Source organism: Patagioenas fasciata, chromosome 14 (assembly GCF_037038585.1).
Source record: "Patagioenas fasciata isolate bPatFas1 chromosome 14, bPatFas1.hap1, whole genome shotgun sequence".
Lineage (NCBI taxonomy): Eukaryota > Metazoa > Chordata > Aves > Columbiformes > Columbidae > Patagioenas > Patagioenas fasciata.
In genome coordinates, this window is record NC_092533.1 from 8388370 (window position 1) to 8415642 (window position 27273).

At 41.5% G+C, this 27273-nt stretch overlaps 2 protein-coding genes across 7 annotated transcripts; one reads left to right on the forward strand and one right to left on the reverse strand.

Moving 5' to 3' along the window:
* Window positions 1-1134: 1134 nt before the first annotated feature.
* On the reverse strand, window positions 1135-27188 carry HNRNPAB (heterogeneous nuclear ribonucleoprotein A/B). 6 transcript variants are annotated; one of them, XM_065848764.2, is made up of 9 exons: window positions 27021-27187; window positions 26591-26891; window positions 23415-23583; window positions 23172-23330; window positions 22616-22747; window positions 20735-20843; window positions 20489-20641; window positions 20326-20410; window positions 1135-1836 (listed from the first exon to the last, which is right to left on the reverse strand). In XM_065848764.2, the coding sequence occupies exons 2-8, from the start codon at window positions 26851-26853 to the stop codon at window positions 20340-20342; spliced, it is 1056 nt and encodes a 351-aa protein (XP_065704836.1). In that variant the 5' UTR covers window positions 26854-26891; window positions 27021-27187; the 3' UTR covers window positions 1135-1836; window positions 20326-20339. The 6 variants fall into 6 exon arrangements, with proteins under 6 accessions (XP_065704836.1, XP_065704838.1, XP_071670833.1 ...); XM_071814732.1 differs by lacking the exon at window positions 1135-1836 and adding an exon at window positions 17185-18808 and having other exon boundaries at window positions 27021-27188; XM_065848765.2 differs by lacking the exon at window positions 1135-1836 and adding an exon at window positions 19745-20070 and having other exon boundaries at window positions 27021-27188.
* LOC136107612 (5-phosphohydroxy-L-lysine phospho-lyase) lies at window positions 8905-17645 on the forward strand. The gene is made up of 13 exons (XM_065848763.2): window positions 8905-9025; window positions 10734-10852; window positions 11674-11833; window positions 12592-12666; window positions 13479-13566; window positions 13655-13771; window positions 13991-14073; window positions 14340-14565; window positions 14827-14981; window positions 15156-15245; window positions 15449-15579; window positions 16008-16064; window positions 17507-17645. The coding sequence occupies exons 1-12, from the start codon at window positions 8967-8969 to the stop codon at window positions 16058-16060; spliced, it is 1356 nt and encodes a 451-aa protein (XP_065704835.1). The 5' UTR covers window positions 8905-8966; the 3' UTR covers window positions 16061-16064; window positions 17507-17645.
* Window positions 27189-27273: the final 85 nt, after the last annotated feature.

The window sequence follows — 27273 nt, forward strand, 5'->3', positions numbered from 1 at the left end:
TCTCCTATCAGGCACATCCCATGCAAAGCAGGGTAATGAATAAAAGGAGGATTAGAGTTTCGGTATCAGCATATGGCATTAAGTGAGCTCAATTAAAAATTTGCAAACTATTCCATTGTTCACATTTTTAAAGATGTTGGAAAAAACAGATTGTGCAGTGGAGAGCCATAAAAATTATTTCGGGGAGGAAAAGAATGGCTTACAGCCGAGTCTGTTCAGCTTACAATGAAGGGGCGATCAGATTCCATTATAGGGTGGAGATACTTCATGTTAACAAGTTCCTAAATTGAACAGAGAAAAATGTACAAATATCCATCCAATGCGTGGAAGCTGAAGCTACACAAAATCAAATTAAGTAAGCCATGGATTTTTAATGGTGAGACTGGTTAATCCTAACCAGACCAGTGATGTAATCCCCATCACTTTAATGCCTTTTTGATATAACAGATCATTTCTTGAGGAAATACTTTAGTCCAATAGAAGCCGCTAGGCTCTGTGTGAGGAGTCTTAGGTGAAATTAGGAGCCTGACGGTGGTATGAAACCAGATGACAGAAAGGCTCTTTGTGGCCTTGACCTTATATTACAGAAGGGAGGCGTTTTTGGTGCATTTAGGAGGTCTGAACCCTCTGTTAGATCCTTGTTCCACTGCATTTCTTATAGCAGCTACTGCCAGAGAGGACTTGAGAGAGGAATGAGACCGTCCAGGGGGAAAATCTACCCTGTAGATGCTGACCTAGCGCTTGGGGGGGTTCTTGCTCCGATATTCTGAAGAACAGCAGGAACGTGCTCGGTGCTCCACGCAGGCTGGGTGACATTTGACTGATGTCTGAGTTGTTATCTGTGACTGAGTCCTACGTGTTCTTGAGGTTTATTCTTCTAGTCAGCTGGGAGCATTTGTTATCTGCTGGTAAATGCTGAAATGGCCATGGAGCTTGGGAGATATGGACACAGAAGACTGATGGCTGTAGGTAGTCAACTTCTGTTACCTTTGTTAGCTGCTGAGGGTCCGCACCTGCACACTGCTTGCTTTCTGGTTGTACTTAGCATCTTTACCGGTACTGACCATTTTCTTGGTCACCATATAGATTAAATCTGTGTAAATTCAGATCAACTACCAAATCAAGAAACAAGAATTGTGTAACTCAAAACAGCAATGAAAATGCATTTTTATTTACTTCCATTTCATGTTGTTAGCTATCACTTTTGATGTAGGGGTTTTTAAAGGCATAAGGAGCCTCCCAAGCTCCCACTGGCTTTTAGTGCTCTTGAAAAACCCCTGTACTGTCCCAAATTAAAGCTAAAAATCATCTTCTGTGGAAGGTTGAAGGCAAATCTCTCATTGATGTCACCGGGAAGAAGATCTGTAATTGTTCCCTTAATGTACAGTTGCTCTTCCCATCTCCCCCAGTCATCTCAAACTAAAAGCAATTCACTACTCCAAACCACACTGTGGGCTTCTACAAATTCCTGCACGTGTCCTGTTCATGGAACCTCTATCGATATCAATGAGAGTTCAGTCCCCAGAATGACTGCAGAAAGCACAAGAATCTGGAAGTGTCCACAAACAATCTACAATGCAGATAGAAAAGTCTTGTTTTACATACGCTGGCAAAAACTAAACAGCTTTCTATCTAGCTCCTACTCGAAGAAGTTTGATATCACTGAAGCTACAAGACAAGCTAACCTCCAAAGCTTATGAAATTATATTAAAATTTATATTTTCTCTGAGGAAATACCCCGAAGTCCTATTATCTTCAGGTAAACAAGTCAGTATTCCGTCTTCAACTTGTGGAATATCCAGTGCTTGTAGGCATCAACTGTGACCACTGCCAGGCCTGCAAAACATTGATACAGAATACCAGAAGAGTGCTTTACCCGTTGCTCTAATCACTGCGCGTGGCAGCCGTCCCCCTCCCAACACAGCCTCTGCGGCCACAGAACCCAAGACATTTGCTTGTACCAGAGGAGCAGAGCTCGTTCGGAATCAACTAAGCCTCCTAACTGTGGATTTCCTCCCCATCCCCGACGCACAGCCTGAGCACTCGCAGTATTTCCATGCCGGTTGAGGAGGAAGGCTGGAATCATCTTCCTAGCACAGAACCGTGGCTGGTATCCACCCCATCGGCGCTACCGCCTCGCTGCCAAACCTTTCAGTGACCGATCATTGAGAATTCCCGGGCACATGCTGTCTCTGCGTTGGTTTATTCTGCATCCCAAACACAGTGAATCCAGCACATAACAGCAGATCCATCTGTGCACCTGCAGCAAGTCTGGTCTGTTCAGGACACCTGATCTCCTGCACCCGTACAGACCAGCACAGCCCGAGTGCAGCAGCTTCTCTGCACTCCTGCCGCTCGCTCCCATTTCCATCAGAAATGCGGGCAGGTACAGATCCTGCCATATACGGTGCCTACTGCCATTTGGGCTACGAGGAACTAACCAGGAGATCTCCAAGGATCTGCTGGTGGTTCATCTACTCTACCAGCCCCTTCTGATGCAGGCAGAGCTGGGATGGACGCTCAACGTCCTTCCCAGTCCCCAGCTGAGATCAGTGCACCTGGTCTTTGTATTCTGAATTCAGCGTTCCTTATCGATCGTATCCTGCAGATCAACAGACTGCATTAGAGGAACTGTTCATTTTTGTATTGACTACACAGAGTCTAAGAGGAAATGTGCTTAGACTTCCATGTGCTTTCCACACACACATATTTACAAGAGTGGGTTGATAAATTATAAATTGTTTCAGAGCAGTCATGATCCTATTGGGAAGAGTTAAAAAAAAGATGTGCTTTGCTTAGCAAATGCATTCCAGATCAGCTGATTATTTTCTCCTTCCATATGAAAATGTTTATGTGGGTCTTTTTGAATACTTTGAGCTTGCAAAATAGCTCACAAAGTTAAATTTGACTTTTAGGTAGTACTGGCAGTCTTGCTCAAAACTCAGTCATTATCTCAGCCTCTCACCAAGCATAGTGCATTTTTTATTCCCCGGGAAACCTATTTGGGTTTTATTTTGTCTTTTTTTTGTTGTTTTTCCCTCTGGTTTAAGAGAAAGTTTGTTTTACAGGAATTCAGAAATGCAGCTAAATGTTACCACGAGATGTCAGTAGCAATAAAGGTGATTGACAGGGAGGCTGCTAATGCTTATGAAATGTAGGTCAGTGTGAGACTGAGCAACTATTTATCACTAAAATCTTCAGTATGTTTAGCTTCATGAGTTCACCAAGAGACGTTTTGGGTAACACACTTCAGCTTACTGGTCCTGGGGGAATCCAAAGCACAGCTAAATGTGTTCTATCTTTGTTTTCTACTTTACAAAACAAAATTATTAGTCTAATTTAACTGACCATGAAAGCATGGTGATTTCCATTATGTTAAGATAACCACATCTGCCTGCTGTCCAGGAGCAGAGGACAAGCAGCTTTCTTTAAAGCTTGTTGTATTTGAAATAGTAGTGAATGACCATCTTCCCAGTTATAACCAACATCCCAAACATGCCGTAGCCAAATCAGTTTTGGAAGCAAAGCTCCCAAACTGAATCCTAAGAGCCCAAGAACTCACTTGAAAGCCCTCAAAGGTTTTCCAGCCCCCAAGCCCTGCAGGGAGGACACAGCAAATCCCTTCGGTGACCGCGGCCGGAGCTGCTGCCCATGGTGTTGTGGTTGTGTGTGTCCTTGTCCTGGCCCCTGGCACTCCAGGACCCGGCTGTCAGGATGGGGAGCGCTCCCTAAAGCTGGGGGGGAAAATGGATTGTGCAGGAAGGGAACACGGCCAAATAAACCCTGTTTCTCTAACTCCAGTTTGGTTGTGAAAGCAACTCGAGAGGCCCCTTGCCAGAGCATGAACCTGATGATTTGGCCTGTGCTGATGAGGGCAGGGGAGATTAATTAGAGTTTTGTGGCTGACTTGTGGGCTTGGCCAGTGAGTTTGGGAATATTTCTCTGGGTTATGAAACAGATGGCAGAGAAAACCCTGTCTGATTCCAAACTGAAACTTTCTAAGCCTTAATACAGTGGGGTTTTAGTTTTTGGGTTTAAAAAAAAAATAATAATCAAGACATTGCCACATGCTTTGTTTTATTTTCATGGGGAGAGTCGCCTTTCTTGTGTACACTGCTTCTAACACTTGCTGTATATATAATGGCGATGAATTTATTTCCATATGGATTTTTCTCCTGTGTATTTGAAAACAAGAATGTTTCTTCTAACAATAAGAGACTTTCTGATGTGTTTTCTTTTTAGAAAACCAACAGATTTAGGTGAGCTTTTTTCTTCTGTTATTTCATAAAGTCAGCATTTGAAATCCTTAAGCAAACAAGCAAAACACGTGTGAGGTTTCTGCAGTCCAAGACATCCTCCGCAATGATGAAAAAGGAGATGCAACGGAGAATGACACGTGAGGTTTTAAGATTGTTACGAAGCATATTTGTGATGACCAAGGCTTTTCAGGCCAGCAAGTCTGTTTTCTAGTGTGGCCACTTTCTCCTCTTCCCCACATACAAGCTCAGTGTCCCGTTCCAGCCGCTGTCACTGTGCACAACCGTGCCGAGCGGGGTGACACCAGCCAAGAGCTCAGGCTGCGCCTTCACTGTCTTGCCAGCCCACAGCTCAGAAGGAAGCTCTGCATTTTTATCTATAACACATGGTTTTGTAATCAGCCAAATATAGCAGACTCTTGGGCCAGAACGTAAGAACTCACCCATTTGTAACGCATAGCCTAATTAAAATATTAAGATGCCAGAAATTTCCAGCTTTATCGTAATGGTAAATAACGATCCTTGGTCGATATAACTAGCTAGCCTGTAAACTCGGTGTGCATGATAAAGGAGTATTAGAGCTTCGGATTCCTGATCATTGAATACTGATGTAATGCTGCCCTCTAGAGGAGATTATGTTTTTAATGGAGAGAAAGAAATGTTACACCAGGACAAATTTTGTACCATGACACTGTCCCTTAATTGACAGCACACATTGGGATGGGTGCCTGTTTTGCATTACTATATGACTTGAATAGATATTTGTAAAACAGGAGCAAATAGATAGAAACTTCAGTCTTTTTTTGCAAATCTGGTAGGTTTTTTTTGGGAAATACCATCATATCCTCACTTCTTTCTCACTTCTATTTTTTTAGTCCCAACGTTGCCCAGACAACTTAAAAGTGTTATACAAGTAAAATCAATCCGCAGTAGGTTGCCATTCAAGTTTCCATTTAAAAATTCTAGAGTGGAAGCTTTTGGAAGCTTTGAATTATTTTTCTTTACAAGCAACAGATTTATACGTAAGATATGCAAAAATATTATTAACAACAAATGATAAAAAAGGGAAAAATTTTACAAGTGTCCCCAAACCACTTATCCTGGGTAAATACTGTAGGTATCAGTCCAAATGCAGACCAGTGAATCTGGTGCCAATTTGCCCCAGTATAACTAGTAGAGTTAGTCCCAGTGTCCTCAGTAGGTGTCTAAGGGTGGATGGAATAAAACCTCCATACTGCTTTACCTCATTAGAAACCCCCAAGTTTTAGGTGGCAAGTATCTGCTGATGTGTTTAACAGCACAGCCAGCCTGCCAGGGCTATAACCAGGAAGGTTTGTCAATGAGAGATGAAGTATTTTAGTAGATTTCAAGAGGCCAAAGCCACTTGAGCTTGCCAAAGTAATCACTGTGGCATATACTGACCTTGGCAACCTCGCAGGACAGCGTTTATGTAAGAATACTTCTTGGACTATTTTGCAATACTGATTTTAAACCAAACAAAAAAAGGTGTGGGGGGGAAGAAGACATCTCTCACGCTAGTTAGTCCAGTCTCATTGGAGTGACCTTTTAATTGTATTGCTGGCACTGCAGTGAACCCAACTGTAATTAGTACAGTTTGAAATACTTCACAGCTCCGCTTTGGGGAATCTATTGCAGACTGAAGCAAAGCAGTGAGTAAAATTCCATTTCCTAAACGTCATTTTCCTTTGTTATCGTTTACATTTGTAAGCTAAAAAATGACTTCTAGTATTTTCGTGTCCCCAGGTGAACCCAAAACTTTCGCATACACTTGTGTACCATTAGCTGGGATGTCTAACAATTGTGTAATCTGCAGCTAAAGTAAGTGCCGAAAAACTGTCACTTAGAAATGAATGGGAAGACTTAATAGATTGTATGACTCTATACTAATGTAGAGAGCCTGGGGGAAAACCACAGGAAAGCTGGGAAACTTGAGTTTTGAATGCGTAAAAAGTTGCATTATTGACAACAGAGTGGAATAAGAAATGCATTATTAACATTTGCGGTTTTCCTGTGTCTTAGGACAACAATCAACCCCTGTTCACCAAGTTCTGGTAGAAGTTGCCTCCTAGTTGCGCAGTTTCATGTAACAGTCAGCTCACTTGTGTGTCTGTGTGTGGTTTCTTATATAATGTAGATATTAATGAACAGAAACTTAAAATGGAGATGTCCCAACTATCTGAAATAATTTTCTCTATAAATGAAATTAATACCACTTGATGCTTTTTTTAGTGTGCTGAACACTGCACTGTATGCTTAACTTTGCGAAGTGTGTTTGGCGTGATGTTATGAAGTATAGATGGGTGCATATCAGATCTGCATTTTTGCAATTATATACAAAACTAGGACTTGGTTTTGCAAAGCAAAAGCACCCACATTACCACTGGATTTCCAAATAAAGCAGAAGAGGTAGGAAATTGCCAATAGCTAGAATGGAGCTGGAGTCCTGTTGTGTTTGCTGGTGACGTTTCATAGACAGAGTGCAGTTTTATGGAAAATTTCATAGCAACTCTTTACACTATGATTTGGGAGCCTTTTTTCAAAAACAGCCAACTTGATGAATGTTCAGTTCAAAATGCCAGTCAGAACTGAAAGCCACCTGCTCTGGTGCATTCAATTACTTTGGATGTAGAAATATTGTAGAACTAGTATGTACACTAGCACTGAGGTGTGACTTCTGAAACAACATAAATTGAGAAAATATACCTGCTGGTATTTAAAATCTAAATGAAAATCTGACTTATTTATCTACAGTTAAGGAAAAATACATGCAATATGTGCTTTATCTGTCCGTATTTGTTTTGAAATGATGTTAATGTGGCTTAATCCACTACCATGTTATGCAAGTGTCCCTGTTTATGTGAGTGGTTGCATCACTTCAGTAAGGCTGTTCAGAGGAGAAAGGGCCATTCGTGTGTGTGCAGTTTGGACACCTTGCAAAAGTAGTTTTGTTTTGACTGTATTTACATGCTATTTTATACAAAGCGGACTAAATCTCTGTAAAATGTATCACCTTTAAAAAGAAGTATATACAAAATGTACTTAACATTTCTATTGCAAACTCTTTCTGATTTTTAATCGTGTATGTGCTGTGAAAAGTATTCTATTTACTTATTTCTTGGGGGAACAACTGTTCTAAAAATGAAGGCATTAACAACAGTATTTCTTATTCATTGTTTTAACATGTTAAAATAGTATTAATTAGTACTGCATCACGTATTTCTAGTTTAAAGCTGTAATGGACAGTACATTAGCTTAAGACCTCAAAAAATATATTTTATTGTGCTTTCTGTAATAAAAGCAAGGACTAGATTTTTAAAAATGGTCTCTCTGTACAGATTACCTTTACAATTGTGTGAATATGTATCATGAACTCTGCATTTATAACCAAGAATAAACTTTTCCTAATTGTAAATGTTCAGGTTGTTATTATAAAGATACTAAATATCTTAACCAGAGTTCAAATAAAGATTAACAGCCATTATTAACTTTTCCTCCACTGTCTTTTGTTACTTGAAACGTGACGTTTATGCAAAAACTGAGTTTGAACTCCTAAGTTCAAACTGACTTAAAGTGCACAGCAATTTGGTTTTGGATTCTCCATGTGATGCAATATTTAAATTGCTCCTGTGTTTATCAAATAACTGCAACTAGAGATAATTATTGGTTGCTATATCTAGTCAGCAAGGAAGTCTGACAAGTGTGTAATTTAAAAGGGTCTGCTCTATTTTCTAGAGTCCTCTTGGTGGATGTTGTTACTGCTTGCAGTGGCAGAAGTCTCAGAACATCCCTTCTGGTTCTTTGTCCTCCTGTTTTTCTTTAAGTAATTACAATCAAACAGGAATGGAGGAATGACCGTTCTTCTAATCCAAACTACTGCCTATCCTAGGATTGGCTCTTAAGTAATCAGGTCTACCTGTCTGTCCCTGACCATACACCATACAACAACATTGATTGTTTGGTTTTAACTTTTGCTTGAATAGCGAAGTATGTGTTGAACAATTAATACAGTCGTAACACCTAGACTACCACCTCAAATTATTTCCATCTGTAAAAGAAACTTCCCCAATGTGTATTTCAAAATAGAGTTATGATATAGCTGTAAGAATGATTCTGAAAAAAAAAAAGACCACCCTCAAAACCATGTTTGTTATTACCCTCTGAGGTGGCTGGTAACCAGGTGGGATCTGGGCTGCTGTGACACCCGTGGTGCAGCCCTATGGGGTACAGTTTCCAGCCTTGCAGGACCCCGCAGGGGCCACCTCTCCCTCATTTGTTGGATGAGACCTCAGAGATGAAGTCACCACTCTTGTTGCTGTAAGTGAAGAGTCCAGCCTCACAGCCAGAGGAGCCCAAAAGCCCTGCTGAGTTACTGTTCTACTCCTTGTGACACCAGCCTGCCTAAAGGGATGGGTTTGGGGAGCGGCTGGGAGGTCGGGCTGGTCTCCACGGTAAGAGAGGTGCACCGTGACAGTGCTGCTAGAGCAGACACATGCGCAATGCCCATCTCCCTGTACTGCTCCTGCTAACAGTCGCGGTAAGGGCACGTTTTTAGCAGCGATCAGCACTAATCGCTACGGCCGTCACTCCTCTCCGCTCCCGAACACTAGGCGGCACCAGCTCTCCCGGGCAGCGCTCCGCCCTGCGAGGAGGCGGCACCACCCCGACCCCTCCCAGGCGGCGAGAGCGGCCATGAGGCCGGCGCAGCGCTCCCGGCAGGAGACCCTGGCCCTGAGGCGGCAGCTCATCGGGTAAGTGCTGCGAGATGTTGAGGAGGAGGCGCCGCCACCACCCCTCGGGCGCTCCCGCCGGGCTGCCCGTCCCGCCGTCGGGCGCCTGACGTGTCCGCAGGGCCCGGCCCCCGGTTCGCGGCCCCGGGCAGCCAGCGCGGCAAGTCCCGGCTGCTCCGAGCCCGGCCCCGCGACACCGCGATTGCTGCCGGGGCTGCAGAACAAGTTCCTGCCTCGCCAGATTTGCAGGGTTAAACTAGCAACATCGTGGGGAAAGTTGGTGGTATGCAAAGCCTGCTTCTACTAGTATAATTAACAGTAATTAGCATTACTGAAGGAGTTACAGAACTGAAGTATAGAAGCTGTATGGTATCTGTGCCTGTTCAAACTTCCAACGGCTCAGGAAGCATCTCCTGGCAGTTCTGCTGGGAGCAGAACCGCTGCAGGCTCAGACCCTCAGGCTGACCTAGTGTCAGAGTCTTTCGGAAAACCTTTTCTTACACCTAAGATATGACAGAATTAACAATATGTCTGCCTAATTTGACAGAACTAAGTATAAGATGCATTTCCAAACTTCCAATTACTTGTCTTCAACTAACCTAACAAATTCTTCATTCTATAGCCTGCATCCAGGAATGGCAGCAGAACTCACTCTTAAACTTAACTGGGAATGCTTTATGTTGTACACTGAAAAATCAAGGCTACTTGAATCTGTAAACTGATGATGTAACGAGCCCAGAACTTGGACTGAAAGTAAATGCTGGAATTAGAATTGTGCTATTACACAAATCTAAAGAATAAATAGCTTTTGGTGTATTTCATCTTCTTGTAACTGGGAACAAAGACCCCGTCTCTGTAAGAGCTTTCTTAGCATCTGTTGAACAGTCAGTATAACTTTACCAAAAAACTGACTTTTATCATTCTACTGCCAGCTTACACAGAAAGTATAGGATTCCTGTAGGGGAGGGAGAATGAAACGGTGTCTTATTTTATCATTTGTCCTATTGTTGTTGTTGTTCATTTGACAATGAGTTTGTATTCATGGTCAATTTTTTTTTCATAAGCAATCTTTTACTGAATGAAGCATGAAAGTTTGGAATTTGCCCTCAGAGCGAAATCTCTGCAACTCTTACTTAGGTAGACGTGTTTCCATTTTACTTGTTTGGCAATTTATTTTAAAAATGAAACAAATACACATAAGTACACCCAGCCTTATAAAATCATTCCAGGTTTCAGCTAAGGTTAGTAAAGCTTTATACAGAACCACACCATACTATCTGGAAAATCAGGACCTTAGCAAGAATAGCAAGCATATAATAAAAACGATCACAAGGTAAAAGACACCAAAGATAATTTCAAGACCATGAAGGGCAGACAGCATAGACAGTAAGGAACTGCAGTTACTTAAGACTGGATGAAACTCCAAAGGTGAAGTCCTGTCTCTGTGCTGTGCCTAGATTACTACTGAAGAATTCTCAGTTCTGAGTGTTTTAAAATTCCCTGCAAGTCTTAACTACAATGTGACTATCAAGTTAGAGCACAAGGCCTGTTCTCTTCCCCACCCTAAGCTTTAGTTTAGGGGGCAGGAGCAGGATGACAGCACACGTCAGCAAACTGGGGAAATGTCTTTCTCTTTATTAACTGACTGAACTGACAATGTCACCAGCAGAATAAACTGCAACTTCTAGAATTCACTAAGATTTATTTGTCTTTCTGATGCTTGTCACAGCTCTTCTTGCAAGCTGTTTTTTGCTAACGATCCGGTGAAGATCATAAAGGCGAAAGGCCAGTACATGTACGATGAGAATGGAAGACAATACCTTGACTGCATAAACAATGTTGCTCATGGTAAGTTAAAAGTCATGTTACTTGATACCATGTTTTTCTAAGCAGAACAAGGAGCAATCAGTACTTTTTACCATTGTTGCATTGTGTTGGGGGAGCCACTGTTTAACTGGGAAAGTGGAATGAACCGTTCTTGAGCCAGTAGTTTGGGAAACTACGGTTCACATTTGAATTTCTGTGTGCCTGAGTGTGCTTTTCACACCTGCTTCCTGCTCTTCCTACAAATGTACTTGTCTTGAAATTTACAGATTTTTCTTCCCATGATGCTTAAGTACTTAACTGTAAAACTAACAAACATCTTAACATGTTGTTGTGTTTATAAAAGTGACTGCTGAGCGGACAGTCAAAGGGCCACTGCTCAGTGTGCACCCTTAATTTTATATTAGTAGCTGCTGTCTTACAGTATTTGCAATCTCTCTAATTGGTCAGTGCTGTCACTAACACCATAGCACAACTAATCATTCTCCGATCATAAAGCTTACCTGTATATTCCCAAACCCCTAAAATTGTGTAAATGTCTAAATCCAAGTATCAAATTAGATGCTATTTGTTTTAGCATATCAATTTCCAGTTTTAACTGCAACCCTTAAAGTACAGTAGCAAGCAATGTCAAACCTTTTTTGGGGAAAAAATAGTTTTTAGAGAAAGCTTACAATGTGTACTGACACTGCCTTCTGTGAACAGTATCATTAATGCCCCACTGATGAAATACAATCATCAGTAGTAGTATCTCTGTACTATTAGAGAAATAGAAGTTAGTATGTGAATGAACACCATGGGTAATGTGCAAGAACTCTCACACCACTCTCTACACTCTCTTGCAGTTGGACACTGTCACCCTGATATAGTAAAAGCAGCCCATGAACAAAATCAATTGTTAAATACAAATTCTCGTTATCTTCATGACAACTTGGTCGATTATGCAGAACGACTTTCAAAAACACTACCTGAGAAGTTATGTATCTTTTATTTTTTGAATTCTGGGTAAGTCATGTATATTAGAATTGATACTGCGTTTTCACTAGGTATATATAGATAAATATAATACTTTCTTATCAGCAGTCAACTGCATGATCTGGTGTGGATGACTGGATATTGACAAAAACATGGTTTGGGGTTCTTGTTTTTGAAGAAACTGTAGTCTTTTTAGAACTTCAGTGACTCTGAAGTTGAGGTTTAACAAGCTCTCTATCAGGAAACTAAACTAGTGCTTTAGTTTAAGAGGGGGTTTATTCTATTTATAAGGCCTTGAACTACAAAACATTAACAAATATTTACGGTATTAGTTTCTGGTCTGACTTCTCAACTGTGAATTACATTGAATTCTGATAATAAAAGTAATGATGCATATTTCTGCTTGGAGGGATGTATTCCCAAGCAAACTACAGTTTAAAGAAAAAAACAAACCCAAAAAACCCAAACAAACACACAAAAACCCAACACAACAACACCACAAACCAAACAAATAAAAAAGCCCACACACAAACAGACAAACAAAGCCACACCACACCAAACCAAAGCCACCTGTTTCCGAAACAGTTCCTGTACTTCAGTTTGTTATGATGGATTGTGTTCCGGTGAGCAGCCCTACCTAGTGAGTGCAGATTGCTACAGGGTCTGTGAGTAATGTGCATCCTGTAGTGTCTGTTCTTTAGCAACACAAACAACACTGCAAGGCAAACTAGAATTTCAAAACTCAAGACATGTGGATTGAAACGCCTATTTGTATATTTCAATTGCAGATCTGAAGCTAACGATCTTGCCCTAAGGTTGGCACGACAGTATACAAAACATGAGGATGTTATCGTTCTAGACCAGTAAGTATACTGGAAATTTTATTTACTGTGGGGTACAAGTCTCAGTTTTGGTCCATGGTCAGAGCATTTCTGAAAATCTGTTGTCATAGAAATATTTTAATAACCAGGAAGTTGAGGCAAGTAATTTTTCCCCCTGGTTGGTATTTTTTCAAGACCAACCCAGAGAACTGTGTTGAGCTTGGGCTCTCCAGTACATGACAGACATGGACATACTGGAAGGAGGCCAGCAGTGGCCTCCCACCATGGGCAGGGAGCCACAGGTTCGAGACGTTAAGAAAAATGGATTTGTTCAGCACTAGGAGACAGCTAGAGGGACATCCTACTGTAACCACAGCTGTCTGATGGGATGGAGCAGGCCTGAAGATATATGGTGATAGAAAAAAAAGACAATAGACTTAAGTTGAAATCTGAGAAATTTTCATGAGACATAGGCAAAAACTCTTCTACCATGAAGGGGGTCAAATATTAGGATGGGATGGCCAGAGCCATCAATGGAGGTTATTCACAAGTAGGCCAGACACATCCCTTCCCATCATTCTGCAATCTCTTAATACCGCTCATGATTCCAGTCACTGCAAACCAGTGGCAGGGAGTACTGTCCCTCTGCATCCCTTAGAGAATCACAGAATTACAGTCAAGATGTCAAAAAATAAAAAAGCCAACTGCTACTAAGCTGATTGATAGAGCTGTTCTCATCTTAAGTGACTGTACTCCCACCAGGTGACAGAGCCTCACTACTCTTTTACCTATCAGTCATACTAATCTTTAATAATCAAGAAATTACTGTTTAGTTCTGCTAATTGTTTTTTAAGTGCTTACCATGGACATCTGACAACCTTGATTGACATAAGCCCATATAAATTCAGAAATCTAGAAGGACAAAAGGAATGGGTCCACGTGGTATGTATTTGAGCCTCTATCAACTACTTGTACGTTTAATTGTCTTATTTACGATATACTGAATATAGGATACTGTTTCTTTGCATAGGCTCCTGTTCCAGACACATACAGAGGAGTTTATAGAGAAGACCATGAGGATTCAGTAACAGCCTATGCTAACGAAGTGAAAAATATAATTGAACAAGCACATAGGAGAGGCAGAAAGGTAAAAAGTTATTTCCATAACCATTTGTCTTGAGAAATGAGTATGGCTGTCAATGCCATTCAGGATTACTGAGCTAAGTGGTACGGATTTGTCTAAAAGCAAAGATCACATAATCATGTAAGAACCATCCAATGACAAAGAGCTTCCTAATTGTTAACACAATTTCCACAACTTTCTGTATTGTGTTCAAACATTACATGCATGCTACATATGTTTCAGATTGCTGCATTTTTTGTTGAATCCCTGCCAAGTGTGGGTGGTCAAATCATTCCACCAGCAGGCTATTTTCAGAAGGCTGCAGAGTAAGTGGTCATTCATTATCTTAACTTTTTAAATTTAACATACTTGCTGAATATAGATGATAAAGAATTTCTCTGCCTGCTCTAGTGTATATAGCTCTATAGGCAGGAAAAAGCCTCTGCCTTCATGTTAGAATGTAAACTTTATATAGCAAAGACCTGTTTTTAAACACATGGTACAGAACATAGGCCCACACAAGCTTGTTTTTTGGAAGTTTGCAAATGCTTTCTGCATGTTCTTAAAAAGTAAATACTATGTTATATTACAGGCACGTGCACAAGGCAGGAGGTGTTTTTATTGCTGATGAAATTCAAGTTGGCTTTGGCAGGGTTGGAAAGCACTTTTGGGCATTCCAGCTTCAGGGAGAAGATTTTATACCTGATATTGTCACTATGGGGAAACCAATAGGAAATGGGCACCCTATAGCCTGTGTCGCAACAACAAGAGAAATTGCAGAAGCATTTGCAGCCACAGGAGTAGAGTATTTTAATACAGTAAGTAAGCTGCCCAAACTTTCCTTCTCTACAGGAATCCATGTATTAATATCAGATATTCACACAGTGTTTTTAATCATCCTTATCACACACAGTTTTGCTGTTCGTATTATTTGTATCTTTCTAGTATATAACTGTTCACTGGCTCCATCTGATATCAATGGCAGTATGCTCATTCTATCACTGAGGCTACACTTTCAGTGACAAGATTGCATCTTTCTTCCCTTTCCATGGCTATGTGTGTCCCTTTGCTGAGCTTAGTTTGGAGGAAACCCTGTTTCATGTGCAATTGGATTAGCTGTGTTAGACGTGATTGAGAAGGAACAACTTCAGGCTCATGCCCTGGAAGTAGGCAACTTCTTGATGAAGCTACTCAAGGAGCAGAAAGTCAAGCATCCCATCATTGGTGATGTCAGGTATCAGTGCCATGTTTATATTTTCAGCTGCTTTTTGTTTGGTTCAGTCATAAACAACTCAGTTCAACTGATAAGGTTTTAAGAAAGTCATGAAATCTGTGTTTTCAGCAATTTTTTAGTTCACATACAGTTCCATCCTCTGATACCAACTGACTATTTTTATTTCTTTTAAAGGGGTTCTGGCTTATTCATTGGAGTCGACTTAATCAAGGATCAAGCACAAAGGACCCCAGCCACAGCAGAAGCAGAGCATCTAATCACAAGGTACAATCATGTAGCTGCTACATGTGCAAGGCAAGCACACAGTTAGAAAGTAACCTTGCCACTCAAGAGTTGTTAAAATAGCCAACTGGCAGAAAAAGGAACCAGTCAGTGCAGAAAGGCATTGTCTGGACAGCCTGCATGCTCATACCTTCATTTTTTCAGAACTACAGGCAAAGGTAAACAATTGTTATTGCTCTTTCCAGACTTAAGGAAGAATATATTCTACTGAGTACAGATGGGCCAGGAAGAAATGTGCTTAAATTCAAGCCCCCAATGTGCTTCAGTATGGAGGATGCAAAATTTGTTGTGGACACAATGGACAAGCTACTAACAGGTAGATCACAACTGCCTCACAGAGGGTTACTGCTGGGCTGCCTTAAGTCAAAGCTGAGCTGCTGAGCCTGCTTTTTGGAAGTGCTAGAATAGCACCAAAATAGTAGATGCTGAGCACATAGGAAAATTAGTCTTAGTAAATCAAGTTCAGCCTTCACTTCTAAATTATTCTGTTCTTCAACAAAACCATTTACTCATCAGATACACAAACCTTTTAAAGTAGCTTTGCTCTGGCAGAGGTTGAAGTGTTTATGTGAATAAAGGCAACTGGTAACAGCTGTCCAAATTTCATTCTTAAAAGCCATATCTGTGTGCTTTTGCCATTTAGCTTTTTATACAACTTCTGCACACTCAGTATTAACCAAGTTAGTCAAAAAAACTGGTCTCAAAATCATCAGTTTTCTAAATGGTTGCTTATTCTCTCTCCAGATATGGAAAAAGAACATCTGAACCAACAGAAAACATGCACTTGTTCTACCTAAGCAGGTATTTATCTATATTCACCCTTCACTATTTAAATGCCAAGGTTCCCAAATGTGACTTCACAAGCATTATCACTGGCAGTAGAGCAGGATCATGTTTCCTCAGAGATGTTTTTATTTGAAATTAGTTTGTAGGAATTTCTGGCAATCTGAAGCATGGACCAGACTTGTGCACATCTGGTATTCACAGCTACCCTCTCTCAGAGGCTGATGCTTCCAGTAATGCTGTATGTATTCATTTGTTTGCAAGCCAGGTTCCAACATGTCCCAGAAATGCTCACCACTAGAACATGCTGCACTTGTCTGGGAAGCTGTAAGAGTTTAACCCTTGGAATGCAAATGATATGCAGATCAAGACAAAAAGCACAGTTTTCATGCTAGCTGCTCAGTGCCTGAAGTCTCCAGACAGAAGCTGCTGCAGCCACATACACTGTCTAGTTAGTCAGTTGTCTAACTACTAGTCAGCAACTCTCTCCTTAACTGCCCTGAAGTGCAGAACACCCTACATTCTAAATGCCACAATCTAGGAACCTCCACTTAGGCCAACAGCTTTATAAAGAGCTATAAACAGGACTTTTAATACTATAGCTCCTGTTTTACTTAACATTTGACTTTGAAATAGTAGTGCTTTCTGTTCTCTTGAGCATTTTGACTACTTCAAGAGGATCCTTTCAGGTTCACGGCTGTTATCTCATGCTTAAGTATAAATTTATTGCTATACTCAGAAGTTTGTGGGCATTAGTAAGACTCAGTCCTGTTAAGTCTTCCAAGCCTTGTAAATCTTACTTTATGTTGAAATCCCTCTGTAGCTTGCTTACAGAGAACATATTGCTGCCACTCATTTTGCCACACACTCATGAGCACCATGTACACTTGAACACCTTGATAACACCACCCTTTGTACTTCTTCAGCCTACTCTGACAAAGACAACCAAGTGGTTTTTTAACGAAGTGGCCAGTGAAAAACTCCAGGTACCTGGGTAGGAATATACCTAATGTAATCACAGTAATCAGTATAATCATTGGTGGCCTCAGCCACCATAGTAGATTCACAGTGCTGTGGCCCTGAGCTCAGGAAAAACATGTTTTTAGTTCAGTGCAATATTAGTATAGCAGGCACGAGAAAAATGTGTTAATATTTTATTTAGCAAGTTAATGGAAAGACATACAGCTGTTTGTACTTGTCTGAGAACAGAAAGATTACTCAACAGTGCCAGTTTAACTTGGAGGCCTAGTGACTAAATGTGCTTGTCTGCCACCTGAACTAAGCAAGAAAAATGCCTTTTTTTTCCCAACAGGAAACCAAAAATGCAAAAGCCTCTTACTAAGTACACTACTATTATGACACTTACATATAATGTAAGTGAAAATGAGGCAATGAAGTTAATTCCTTTTGATAATGCTTTTACAAAAAAAGAAAGCCATAACATTATTTTCTTTCTATAGGTTTCAAACAACGTTAAAGATTCACTGCTAAGAAACATCATTCTACCATAATAATGCACATTAATCTTCATCCTAGCATGTCTTAGACCACATAAGTTACCCTTCTTTGATTTTGTTATTTTCAGTTATCTTGTTATTAGTAAAAGCTTTAATAGAAATAAATTTTACAAGAGCTTGTTTTAACTCTGGCAGAAGTGTGGAATTGGCTTTTATTTAAAACAGCATATCTAAACTTTATTATAAAGGAATATATTTCTAGTAGCTGCTATAAACTACATTTTCTGAATTCATGCTCTTTCAGGTTATGATGCTTTTAAAATTAAGAAGAGCCAATGGGTTCTCTTTATTTTTTATATCTGCTGCTACCTATGCAGACACCATTCTAGATGCCAGTATACACAGTCTTCCCCAGGCTCTTCCAACCAGTTTCCGTAGCCTGTTTCATAACAAGGTCCCTAGTAGCACTATATTCAACAGTCTCAGTGACCAGATGAAGTCAAAAACTTCAGTCCCAAACTCATAACATCAAATGCATGAGGAACAGACAGCTGAGGGCCACGGCACCCAAACCAGTTCTTATCAAGTATTCTGTCCTCAAGAAATATTCAAGTAGGATTAGTAAATTAAGAGTAAATTCCAGCCATAAGCAACAACCTTGCGTACAAGCCCTTGCTTTCATCAAGCAATTACGTGTTCTTTGTATCACAAACCTTTCATGCAAAAAAGAAAGGGAAAGCCAGCTCTGCATTTAAGTACCATTTAAGTACCTCAATTTCCGCTTAAGGCCACATCACCTGTCAAGGAAGCATTACCTGAGAACCTGCTTGAAAAAACACCAACATCACAGCCAACTGACAAACTATTGCTAATACACTAGCCAGAAGTATTGCAGAAGTATGGTCCTGATACACACAAGCTCCCTGTTGGAGGGCAAACTGTTTGCTAGAAAAATATTCTGCTATCCCTCTTACTTCATAAGAGAACAACTAAAAGGATGCAAAACAGTAAAGCATTTCCATTTTAAATGCTGAGACAGTAATACTTTTAAATACTGTACTCGTTTGTTTCAGTGGTCTGCCATTTTTTATTTACAAGTTGAGCATTAGGTTACATACTCCAGCTATAAAACTGTCATGTTAACTATCAGATTTAAAATCTGATTTTCTTTTGGTTTTAATACTCAAGATTTCCACTTAACCCCAGAAAAGTCTTAGAGACTTCTAACTTGACAGCAAGTTTTTCTTTCCAAGGAGAACCAGCAGGGAGCAGTATATTATAGTCTCCACAGGAACAGCTGTATCCCTTGTTAAAAAAAAAAAAAAAACACAAAAGGTCACTGCAACATGTTTGTCTTGTCTTAAGTTACTTGGTTTGATTCCACTTCTGGTTCCCATTTGTTCAAATACAATTTATTACAAGAAAAAAAGTCAGATGATTTAAGCTCTAAAAGGAAAGTAAAAAATTGATTACTGCAACAAAGATTAGAAGATTACTTTGTGCAACACTTGCTACTTACTAATAAATCTGAGATGTGGATTATTCTGCAGCAAGTCAGGCAAATCACATGCTAGTTATTGCCTTAAAATAGTGGTAAATCAGCCAACAAAAGAGAGCTTATTTCTAGCTGGTTACTCATCTCTAGAGATATCTTGTTGGTTTTCCTCCCAAAACTTTAGTGGAAGATCTTTAGCCCTTTTTAGGCTGCAGGAATTCAGACTTTGCATTGGTAATTGAATATCTGTCTAACCTGTCTTTCAGGGCAGGTATACGTACTGTTAAAAACTTGTAGAAAAGTCTCCAACTCAAGACAGCAAAACACAAAGGAAGTAAAGCGAGCTTCTTGCACACCTCTTAGCTTCCTCCCGCAGTGCTGTCTAGACTCTCTGAGCCCTCCCTGACACCTATACCTCTGGCTCCTCCTAGCAGAGCCCTACAATGCACACTTAGTTACACTGAGCCTCTGTCCTTGACTACAGAATGCAAGCCACCAGCACAGTCTCCCCAACAGCTGGGGCTTTCCACCTGAGTGCTCTTCCATAACCTGCAGGCAGAAGTGACTGCAGTTTTTAGCTGCCACTTAACTGCAAGTGAGCACAACTACCACTACAGCCTTCTAGTTTTAAGATTAAAAACACTTAAGCACAATTCTTCATCTATCAAGGTACTGCCATGACCTAAGTTCTAGGAACAGTATACTGGCGTTTTACTAATACATAAGCTGAAGAATGGCACAGGACACTAGATTACGCCTTTTTTATTTCAAAAGCTAGGAATAGCTTCAATATTCATGTCATGGTGAATCAGAACACATGTAAAATACCTTACAATACATTAGATTCCAAAAAGGTACCAAAAAGTACAGTAAAATTAACACTTCCATTACAGGAAATGTATGACACAAAAACAATACAAAATAAAAAGGTGGAAAGTGACACTGGTTCCCTAAGATGCATCTCATTCTGTACAACTGGAGTAATGCAGAGTCCATAGTTAACTCCAAGAGGCAGTCCCTAGATGCAGAGCTGCAGCTTTAAGCAGACCCTCAAAATCTGTTTCAGTTTAACCTATTAATAAAATCATTAATTAATATCTTCAGCAAGGCTGAAATTTACACACCACACTGTCTAGACAACTAGTTATCTGTAGGTATTAAACATGTAAAACATTTCCAGGGAGCTCTTCCAAGTAAGATGCACATTTAACAGGCCATAGAAATTTATTGTAAAGTTAAATTTGGTACAGAACTGAAATATCCATCTACAGCATTGTATACAAAACCTATGCAGTCATTTTCCAAAAGAGACCATGCCACTGCATACCTGAATAAGTTTGATCAATATGGCTTGTAGTTATTCTGATGACCACCACGTCTTGGTGTCTTCCCATAATTTGCACTGCCTTGACCTATGAACAAGAGAACAAATGCATTAAACTGCTAATTAGTTATGCTTGCTTATACCCAATACAGTTCTCTTTACTTACTGTAATCATAGCCTGGTCCATATCCATAATACCCATATCCTGAATAATCATAGCCTCCATAGCCACCATAACCTTGCTGATAGCCGTATCCTTGATTCCCATAACCCTGGTTCCAGTAATTGCCATAACCTTGATTCCAATTTTGACTTTGAGCTATAGAAGGGAAAACCATCCACAAAATCCCATTTTAGTACACACAACTTATTTAGAATGTGTCCATACTAAAGTAGTGTGTGCAGTACTTACCGCCGCCTCTTCCACCTCTGCCTCTTCCTCCATAGCTACCTCTTCCTCCACCACTACTGAACTGTTGCTGCTGGTATACTTCTTTTGGCTGTGCTACCTTAATCTCACACTGAAAATAAAAAACAAGGAAGAGAATGTATACTGTCTTATAGCAGCAGTACCCAAGCCTAACTACCTAGGGAAGCCAGAGGTTACTCTAGAGGCAAAGGAGGTACACATGCTGTGTTCCATCACGGGACCAGGACTAATGGGTATCCAGAAGCATTCGATTTATTGTGCCACCTGGGCAAAAGGTAAGTCACTGCTGGCCACACAAAGCAGGCCACTGCTTATGGAGTATTTTACACTGTCTATTCCCTACCACCAGCTTTCTCACAGAAGAGAAGGTGAGTCATTATTGACCACACAAATCAGGCCACTGCTTTCTAAGTATTTTATACCGTCAATTCCCTACCACCAGCTCCCCTGTGGAAGAGGGGGTGCTGAGGCCACCTCAGCAAAGCCACTGCTCCTGCAGGAGCCAGAGACAACCCTCTATCCTGGCATAACCTCCAAGAAGAGGCTCTTGTTATTGGAATTCACCTGGGCTGCACTGAATGAACAGGGCTCTGGGAAATGCACCAGGATGAGTTTTCCTGGCAGACTTCATACACCTTGTACACTGACCATCTGTGTTGGACTGTACAATACGCTTAACAACACTTGAAATCATCACTTAGCTAATACTAACGGCTAAAACCAATGAGAATTGACATTTCCCAGACAGGTTCCCAAGCTACAGTTCAAGCTGTCAGCCAGCTTCCTAGTTCCTGAATCTGTGCAGTCTGAGATGAAAGCTACTGCTGCTGTGGAAGAACAACTCCAAGTGATAGCAGCACCTGAGCAAGCCTGACTTGGAATTCTTTACACAGGAGCTTTAAGGTAACCTGCTTTTTTTATTCTCACTATTGACACAAAAACAAGCCATAGTTACAAGACACACAAGTATTACTTATTTCTCAGCTCCTTTTGCACATAAACTTTCATTTCTCTTGAAAACAAACTTTATTGCTAACTACAGTGCCTTGCTAACTACCAGTACGTTTGCCAAAGTTTGTTCTGTGCTGTGTCAAGACCAGTCAAACTAAGTGCAATTGAAGTCACCATGTCAGAGTATGACCAGCTGCACTAGGGCTCTGAAGTTAGCACATGGTCACACTGACCATGGAGCAATGGACGGACACCTCCAGCCAGCGTACATCATTTGCCTCCAGCCTTCACTAGCTTGACACATAAGCCTCCACCAGCCATTCCCACAGAGAGCAATGTCAGCTCTTCAGAGCACCTCACACCACTTTTACAGTAGTGCACATAACCAGCTGACCAGGTGCAAGTTACCCTAAGTACACATTTACTCTCTGCATCCTTTTATTGGGTTTACATGACAAATTTTTAGTAGCAGGCGGTGCTTCTGAGTGAAGACACCAAGCTGTTAGACAGAGCCAGTTCCAGCCAGCAGCTTAAAAAGTTAGTCTATAATCCTTGAATTTTATATGCAAGTGCTCTATGCTGAAAACAGTTAAGAATCTATTGAAATACCTCATAGTGCCAGACGGATACATAAATAAGACAGTTTTTCCCACACAAATTTAATAAATGCAATCAGAGGCTTTACATACAAAAGCCTCTACAACATAGCAAGTATTAAAGCCACAAGAATTAGTAAAAAACATTGGTAACCTCTGTGACTGAACTTATGGCAAAACACCCCTGTGGTAAACTGAAAGCTGTCCTTATCATAATTTTGGTACCCTGAGGTCACAGGTCTACAAAATCCTTTTCAGATTATAGATGTAGTGGTATTAAGAGCTTGAACAACAATTTACATGTCAAAGTTTCTACCTTGCTTCCACTGACGTTATGGAATTTCTTCTCCAAAACCTTCTTCACCGGATCCTCTTCCTTGAAAGTGATGAACACAAATCCCCTCCTTTTGTTGGTCTTTGGATCCATTGGAAGTTCAATTGCTTCAATCTGAAGACATTAAATACTACTTTCAGATTTTCGTTTTAGCGAAACAGTTAAGTGTATGCCATTTGGGACACTAAAACGGTCGGTTTCCTATCTACGCATATTATGCAACACTAAAGTTGCAATATTCTTCCTACGCTAACACTGGATTTCAGACCAGAAGTTTCAATTTTACAATACTTAAAACCAATTTTAACATAAGACAAAACAGTCTGAATTAAAGACAAGGCTATCTAACTAGCCATGGAAGTGCCTAGTACACTATGTGCCCTCCCCCTGCACTCAAGATGGAAAACTTCTGGACCAGTTACACAACAGAAGGCTTCATACACCTGAAGTTAATTTAATTTGCAACTTGCAAATTACGAGTAAACTAAGTAGCAACTGCAGACTATGTTTCAGTGTTTACTAAGGTAACATTACACACCTCTCCAAACTCTCCGAAGTATTCCCTGATTTTCTCTTCTGTGGCTTCTGGGTTAAGTCCACCAACAAATATTTTCTTCACTGGATCCTTTTTCATTGCCATGGCCTTCTTGGGGTCAATTAGTCGTCCATCTAGCCTGTGTTCTTTCTGTTCCAGAACCTGGAAGATAGTTTGATATGATTAACCCAAGCTGAAAAGTTTCCCCGAGAAGTTAAGAATGTGAAATGTGAATCTTAAATTCACCTTTTCAACACTCCCAGGTTCTTTGAAGAGAATAAATCCAAAGCCTCTGGATCTTCCTGTGTTAGGGTCCATCTTTATCGTACAGTCAGTTACCTCACCAAATTTGGTGAAGTAATCTTTCAAGTCTTTTTTGCTTGTATCCCAACTGAGGCCACCAACAAACATCTTCCTGAAATTTAAAAGAGATAAAGCTGTTTAGATCACAAAATACTACAGAAAAGTACATGGAGCAAAATGTTCATAGTGGGACACACCTCAGCAGTGTTGTCAGAAACAGGACCAACTCTAAGTTAAATGCTTTTACATCTTGTCAAAAGCTAATGATACTACAGGAGCACACAAGGGTGCACTCTCTTTTTGAATGACACAATGCATCATAAAGTTTATTCCAAACTATAAGAAGCAGTAAAAATTGCCCCATTATATTATTCACAAGTAACTTACATGCTTTCAACAGTATTTTGCTATTTGCAACAAAGCAGTATTGATTATCGAGTACTGCCAACTCACTTTTTGGAAAGAACCTAGGATCATTCCTACCATTTTAAAAACATTCAGGATAGAATAAGGCATCAAAAGCAAAATACTTGAGCTCTTTTAGGATGTGGACAAATGGCAGTAAAAAATTTAGTCCTACAACTGTTCTGCAGAATTTAAACCAGGTATCTATGACCTTCAAGAACAGTCACATACAAGAACTGGGACTTTGGACCTGCCTTAACTATGTTGTGCATTTCTTCCTGCTTACAGAATCTAGTTCTATCTTCACAAGAACCACAGGAGTTATCTTCACTATTAAGTCTTTACTTTCATGAAAGGTAATACAGTACTTCCCTGCCCACTTTCCCACACAAAATATCCTCTGAAGCATCTATACTAATGAATCACAATACAGAAGTGAAGCTAAAACACAAAACTTACATTAGTCAAACAGGCACTTTTCAAATGCCTCACTTCAAATGAAAACATTAATAACATGGTTGCATTTTCTATTTTCAGAGTTCCCAAGCTAACTATAAACCAAAGCAGTTAAAGTTATTATTGCTCTGTTTAGGGGCAACCTAGATTTGGCACTAGAAGCTAGTAGCACTTTAGAAACTAGACTATGTGTAAATAAAATTGGGTATTGGTGGTTATGTTTAACTGTTTGCTATAACAAGCATCCATTTATGTTCAAAAGGCAACATGAGGAAAATGTATAGGTACTATGTTGTTTTTTTTTTTTTTCCTTAAACTGGATGAAACTATATCCTTTGTAGTCTAAACCCTTATTTCTTCAGAAGATCAAAGTGTGCACACTCAACTGACAGGTACAAGATATACAGAGTTCAAGTTAAGGCTGTGTGCTTTCTGCAGCCATTACAGAGCCTTACGAAAAATGCCTTAAAGTTTCCTAAGCCTTTCAATAACAAGTGAAAAAAGATAACTTGATGGATTCCTTCTCATCACAACCGCTTACTGACCAAGCATGACTGCTGTAATCTGTACAGACTGACAGTGGTTTTCCGTAGCATATCCTGTCATCCTTGACTACACTCATAGAATAATCAAGAGAAATTCAGTGGTTGGGGGATGACACGAATTTGTCTGCAGGCAGCTGTAGCTGCTTTACGCCATTGGGATGGGGCTGTGGTATACACAGATATTACCACATACTAAGTTCACTTCTTACCACAGCAGTAGATATTACACTTTGTAATTTACAGTCCTTTGTTTTGTAATTGGAATGATCCATATCTACATATATTTACATAACACAACATAAAGCCTTTGAAACTAAGACCAAATTCCTCATATTTGGCTTTGCCTTCCAAGGCCACACAAACTGAACAACTGCTATCTTAACATGTAGTCTCTTTTTTTCTCCTGAGCATAGTAGTGCAGCTAAATCAAAGCATGTTTCAGCTCTCAACAAAATACTCCAATGTCAGCATCCAAAACTCTGTCTTGGACAGTCCTTGTTTTAGCACAGTGCTATATTTTCTACATAGGTCAATCCCTCTAAATAACTGCTTTTCTTGAAGTTTTGTGTCGCACTGATTTGAGGTTGAAGTTTGTCACCTCCTATGTGAGATAGGCAGAGAGCATCACCTCTTTTCAAGGCAGAACACTAAAAAAGTAAAACAAAAATTTGCACACAGCTAAAGGGCCTGGTTCCCAATCCTTCTAGTGTCTGCAAAAGATATATCCAGCGTTAGCTTATGAGACACTTGTGCAAGTTTTCCTCCTTCCATTACAGCCAAAATCTATTACACTACTGTGGCTTCAGCTCACTGTCCAACCTGAGGGAACAGACCCTCTGGTTCAGGGCCCAGGGATAACAAAGGAAGTTCCAATTAAATATATGGGGTAGACTGAATAACAAAGACCCAATTGAGAAACAGGCAGGTAGTTTTCAAGTCAAGCATATATGTACATAAACAAACCAACTATGATAGGAAAGAAATTACTCTCTTGTACACAAGGATCAAAACACAGAGAAACTACACTGACTCCTCCAGAAATCAATTGTGAAAGATAAGCCGTTTTCTGACAATGCTGCAAAGTACACCAAAATCAACCTTACTGGTTTAAACACACTGCACATCATCTCATTCGTGCTGATTTTTTCCTCTACTCACTCAAAAAATACTTAGCTTACCCCGACTAGCTTCCAAAGTCAGGATTATTTTTATATGCGTTACACAAAACATGGTCGCCGGCGGCGATGGGCCGTGCAAGCCTCAGAAGTTTGAACCAGCCCTCCCCCACACACAAAAAACAACTCCTTCCGTTAAAAACCGAAAAGGAGGGGGAAAACGCGGGATACGAAGCGAACCGAGGTAAAACCTCCTTCCATTTTACAGCGTGAGACGGCAACAAACCCGCTCCTCGCCCCTCCCCCAGCCACCACATGGCGCCAACAAAAGGCAGCTCCAGAACAAAGGAAGCGCTGGTGCTGCAGGGCCGCCGGCTCACCGCCCGCCCGATCCCTCCGCAGCGGGGCCGCCCGCCGCCCTCCCCCGCCGGGCGGAGCGGGCCCCAGAGCGCGCCAGCCGCCTGCTTTGCTTCCGCTCCCGCCGAGGGGCCGCGCCGGGGCCTGGCGGCCGCGCTCCGCCGCCGCACATGGCGCCCGGGGGCGGGGGGGGGCGCGGCCTGCTCCCGCCTTAGCCCGCCGACGGAAGCGCGGCGCTTACCCCGCGTCCTCCTCATTCTTGCTGGCGTTGATCTGGTCGCCTTCAGCTCCGTTCTGGCTGGCGGCCGTCCCCGCTGTTCCCGCTGCCGGTCCGGCTCCTGCTGCCGCCGTTCCCGCTGTCGCCGCTGCCGCCGTTGCTGCGCCCGCCGCCGCCGCCGGAGCCCCGCCGGTTTCGGCCTGCTGTTCTCCGGCGCTCTCGGCCGCTTCGTGCCCGTTCTGGGTGGCGCCGGCAGCGGCCGCCAACTGCTGTTCCGCTTCGGACATGCTGCCCCGTCCGCAGAGGCGAGAGGGACGACAGGCGCCTGCAAGAGAGGAGCGCGGCCGCGCGGGTCAGCGAGGCGGCTCCCCCCGCCGGGCCGGTCTGATCCGGTCCGGTCCCGCCCCTCCCCCCCCCTTTCCGCCATCGCCATCCCGCCGCCGCTCATACTCACTTTAAAACCCGCTCCTAATAAAATCCGGGCCGGCCGGAATCGGATTAAAATCCTCCACGCGCAGGAGCTGGCACCCCTCCCCGCGGCGCTCGGCTGCTCCGCACCGGCCCCGCCACCACCTTCTCCTCCCCCTGAGACACGTACTCTCCGGCCCGGAGCCTTAACGCGTGGCCGCCTTTATACCGCCGGAGCCTCAGCCACACAGCAATAAGGATCTTTAACGTTGGCCGCTGCCGCCTGTCACTCACGCTGT

Excerpts from the sequence above, each read along its gene's own strand:
- LOC136107612 (XM_065848763.2), top strand. The coding sequence starts at position 8,967 with ATGAGGCCGGCGCAGCGCTCCCGGCAGGAGACCCTGGCCCTGAGGCGG. Across the intron at positions 13,772-13,990 it reads CACATAGGAGAGGCAGAAAG|ATTGCTGCATTTTTTGTTGA; the intron begins GTAAAAAGTTAT and ends CATATGTTTCAG. Across the intron at positions 15,580-16,007 it reads AATGGACAAGCTACTAACAG|ATATGGAAAAAGAACATCTG; the intron begins GTAGATCACAAC and ends TTCTCTCTCCAG.
- HNRNPAB (XM_065848764.2), bottom strand. The coding sequence starts at position 26,853 with ATGTCCGAAGCGGAACAGCAGTTGGCGGCCGCTGCCGGCGCCACCCAG. Across the intron at positions 23,584-26,590 it reads AAGAATGAGGAGGACGCGGG|GAAGATGTTTGTTGGTGGCC; the intron begins GTAAGCGCCGCG and ends TTTAAATTTCAG. Across the intron at positions 20,411-20,488 it reads TGGACCAGGCTATGATTACA|GTCAAGGCAGTGCAAATTAT; the intron begins GTAAGTAAAGAG and ends TCTTGTTCATAG.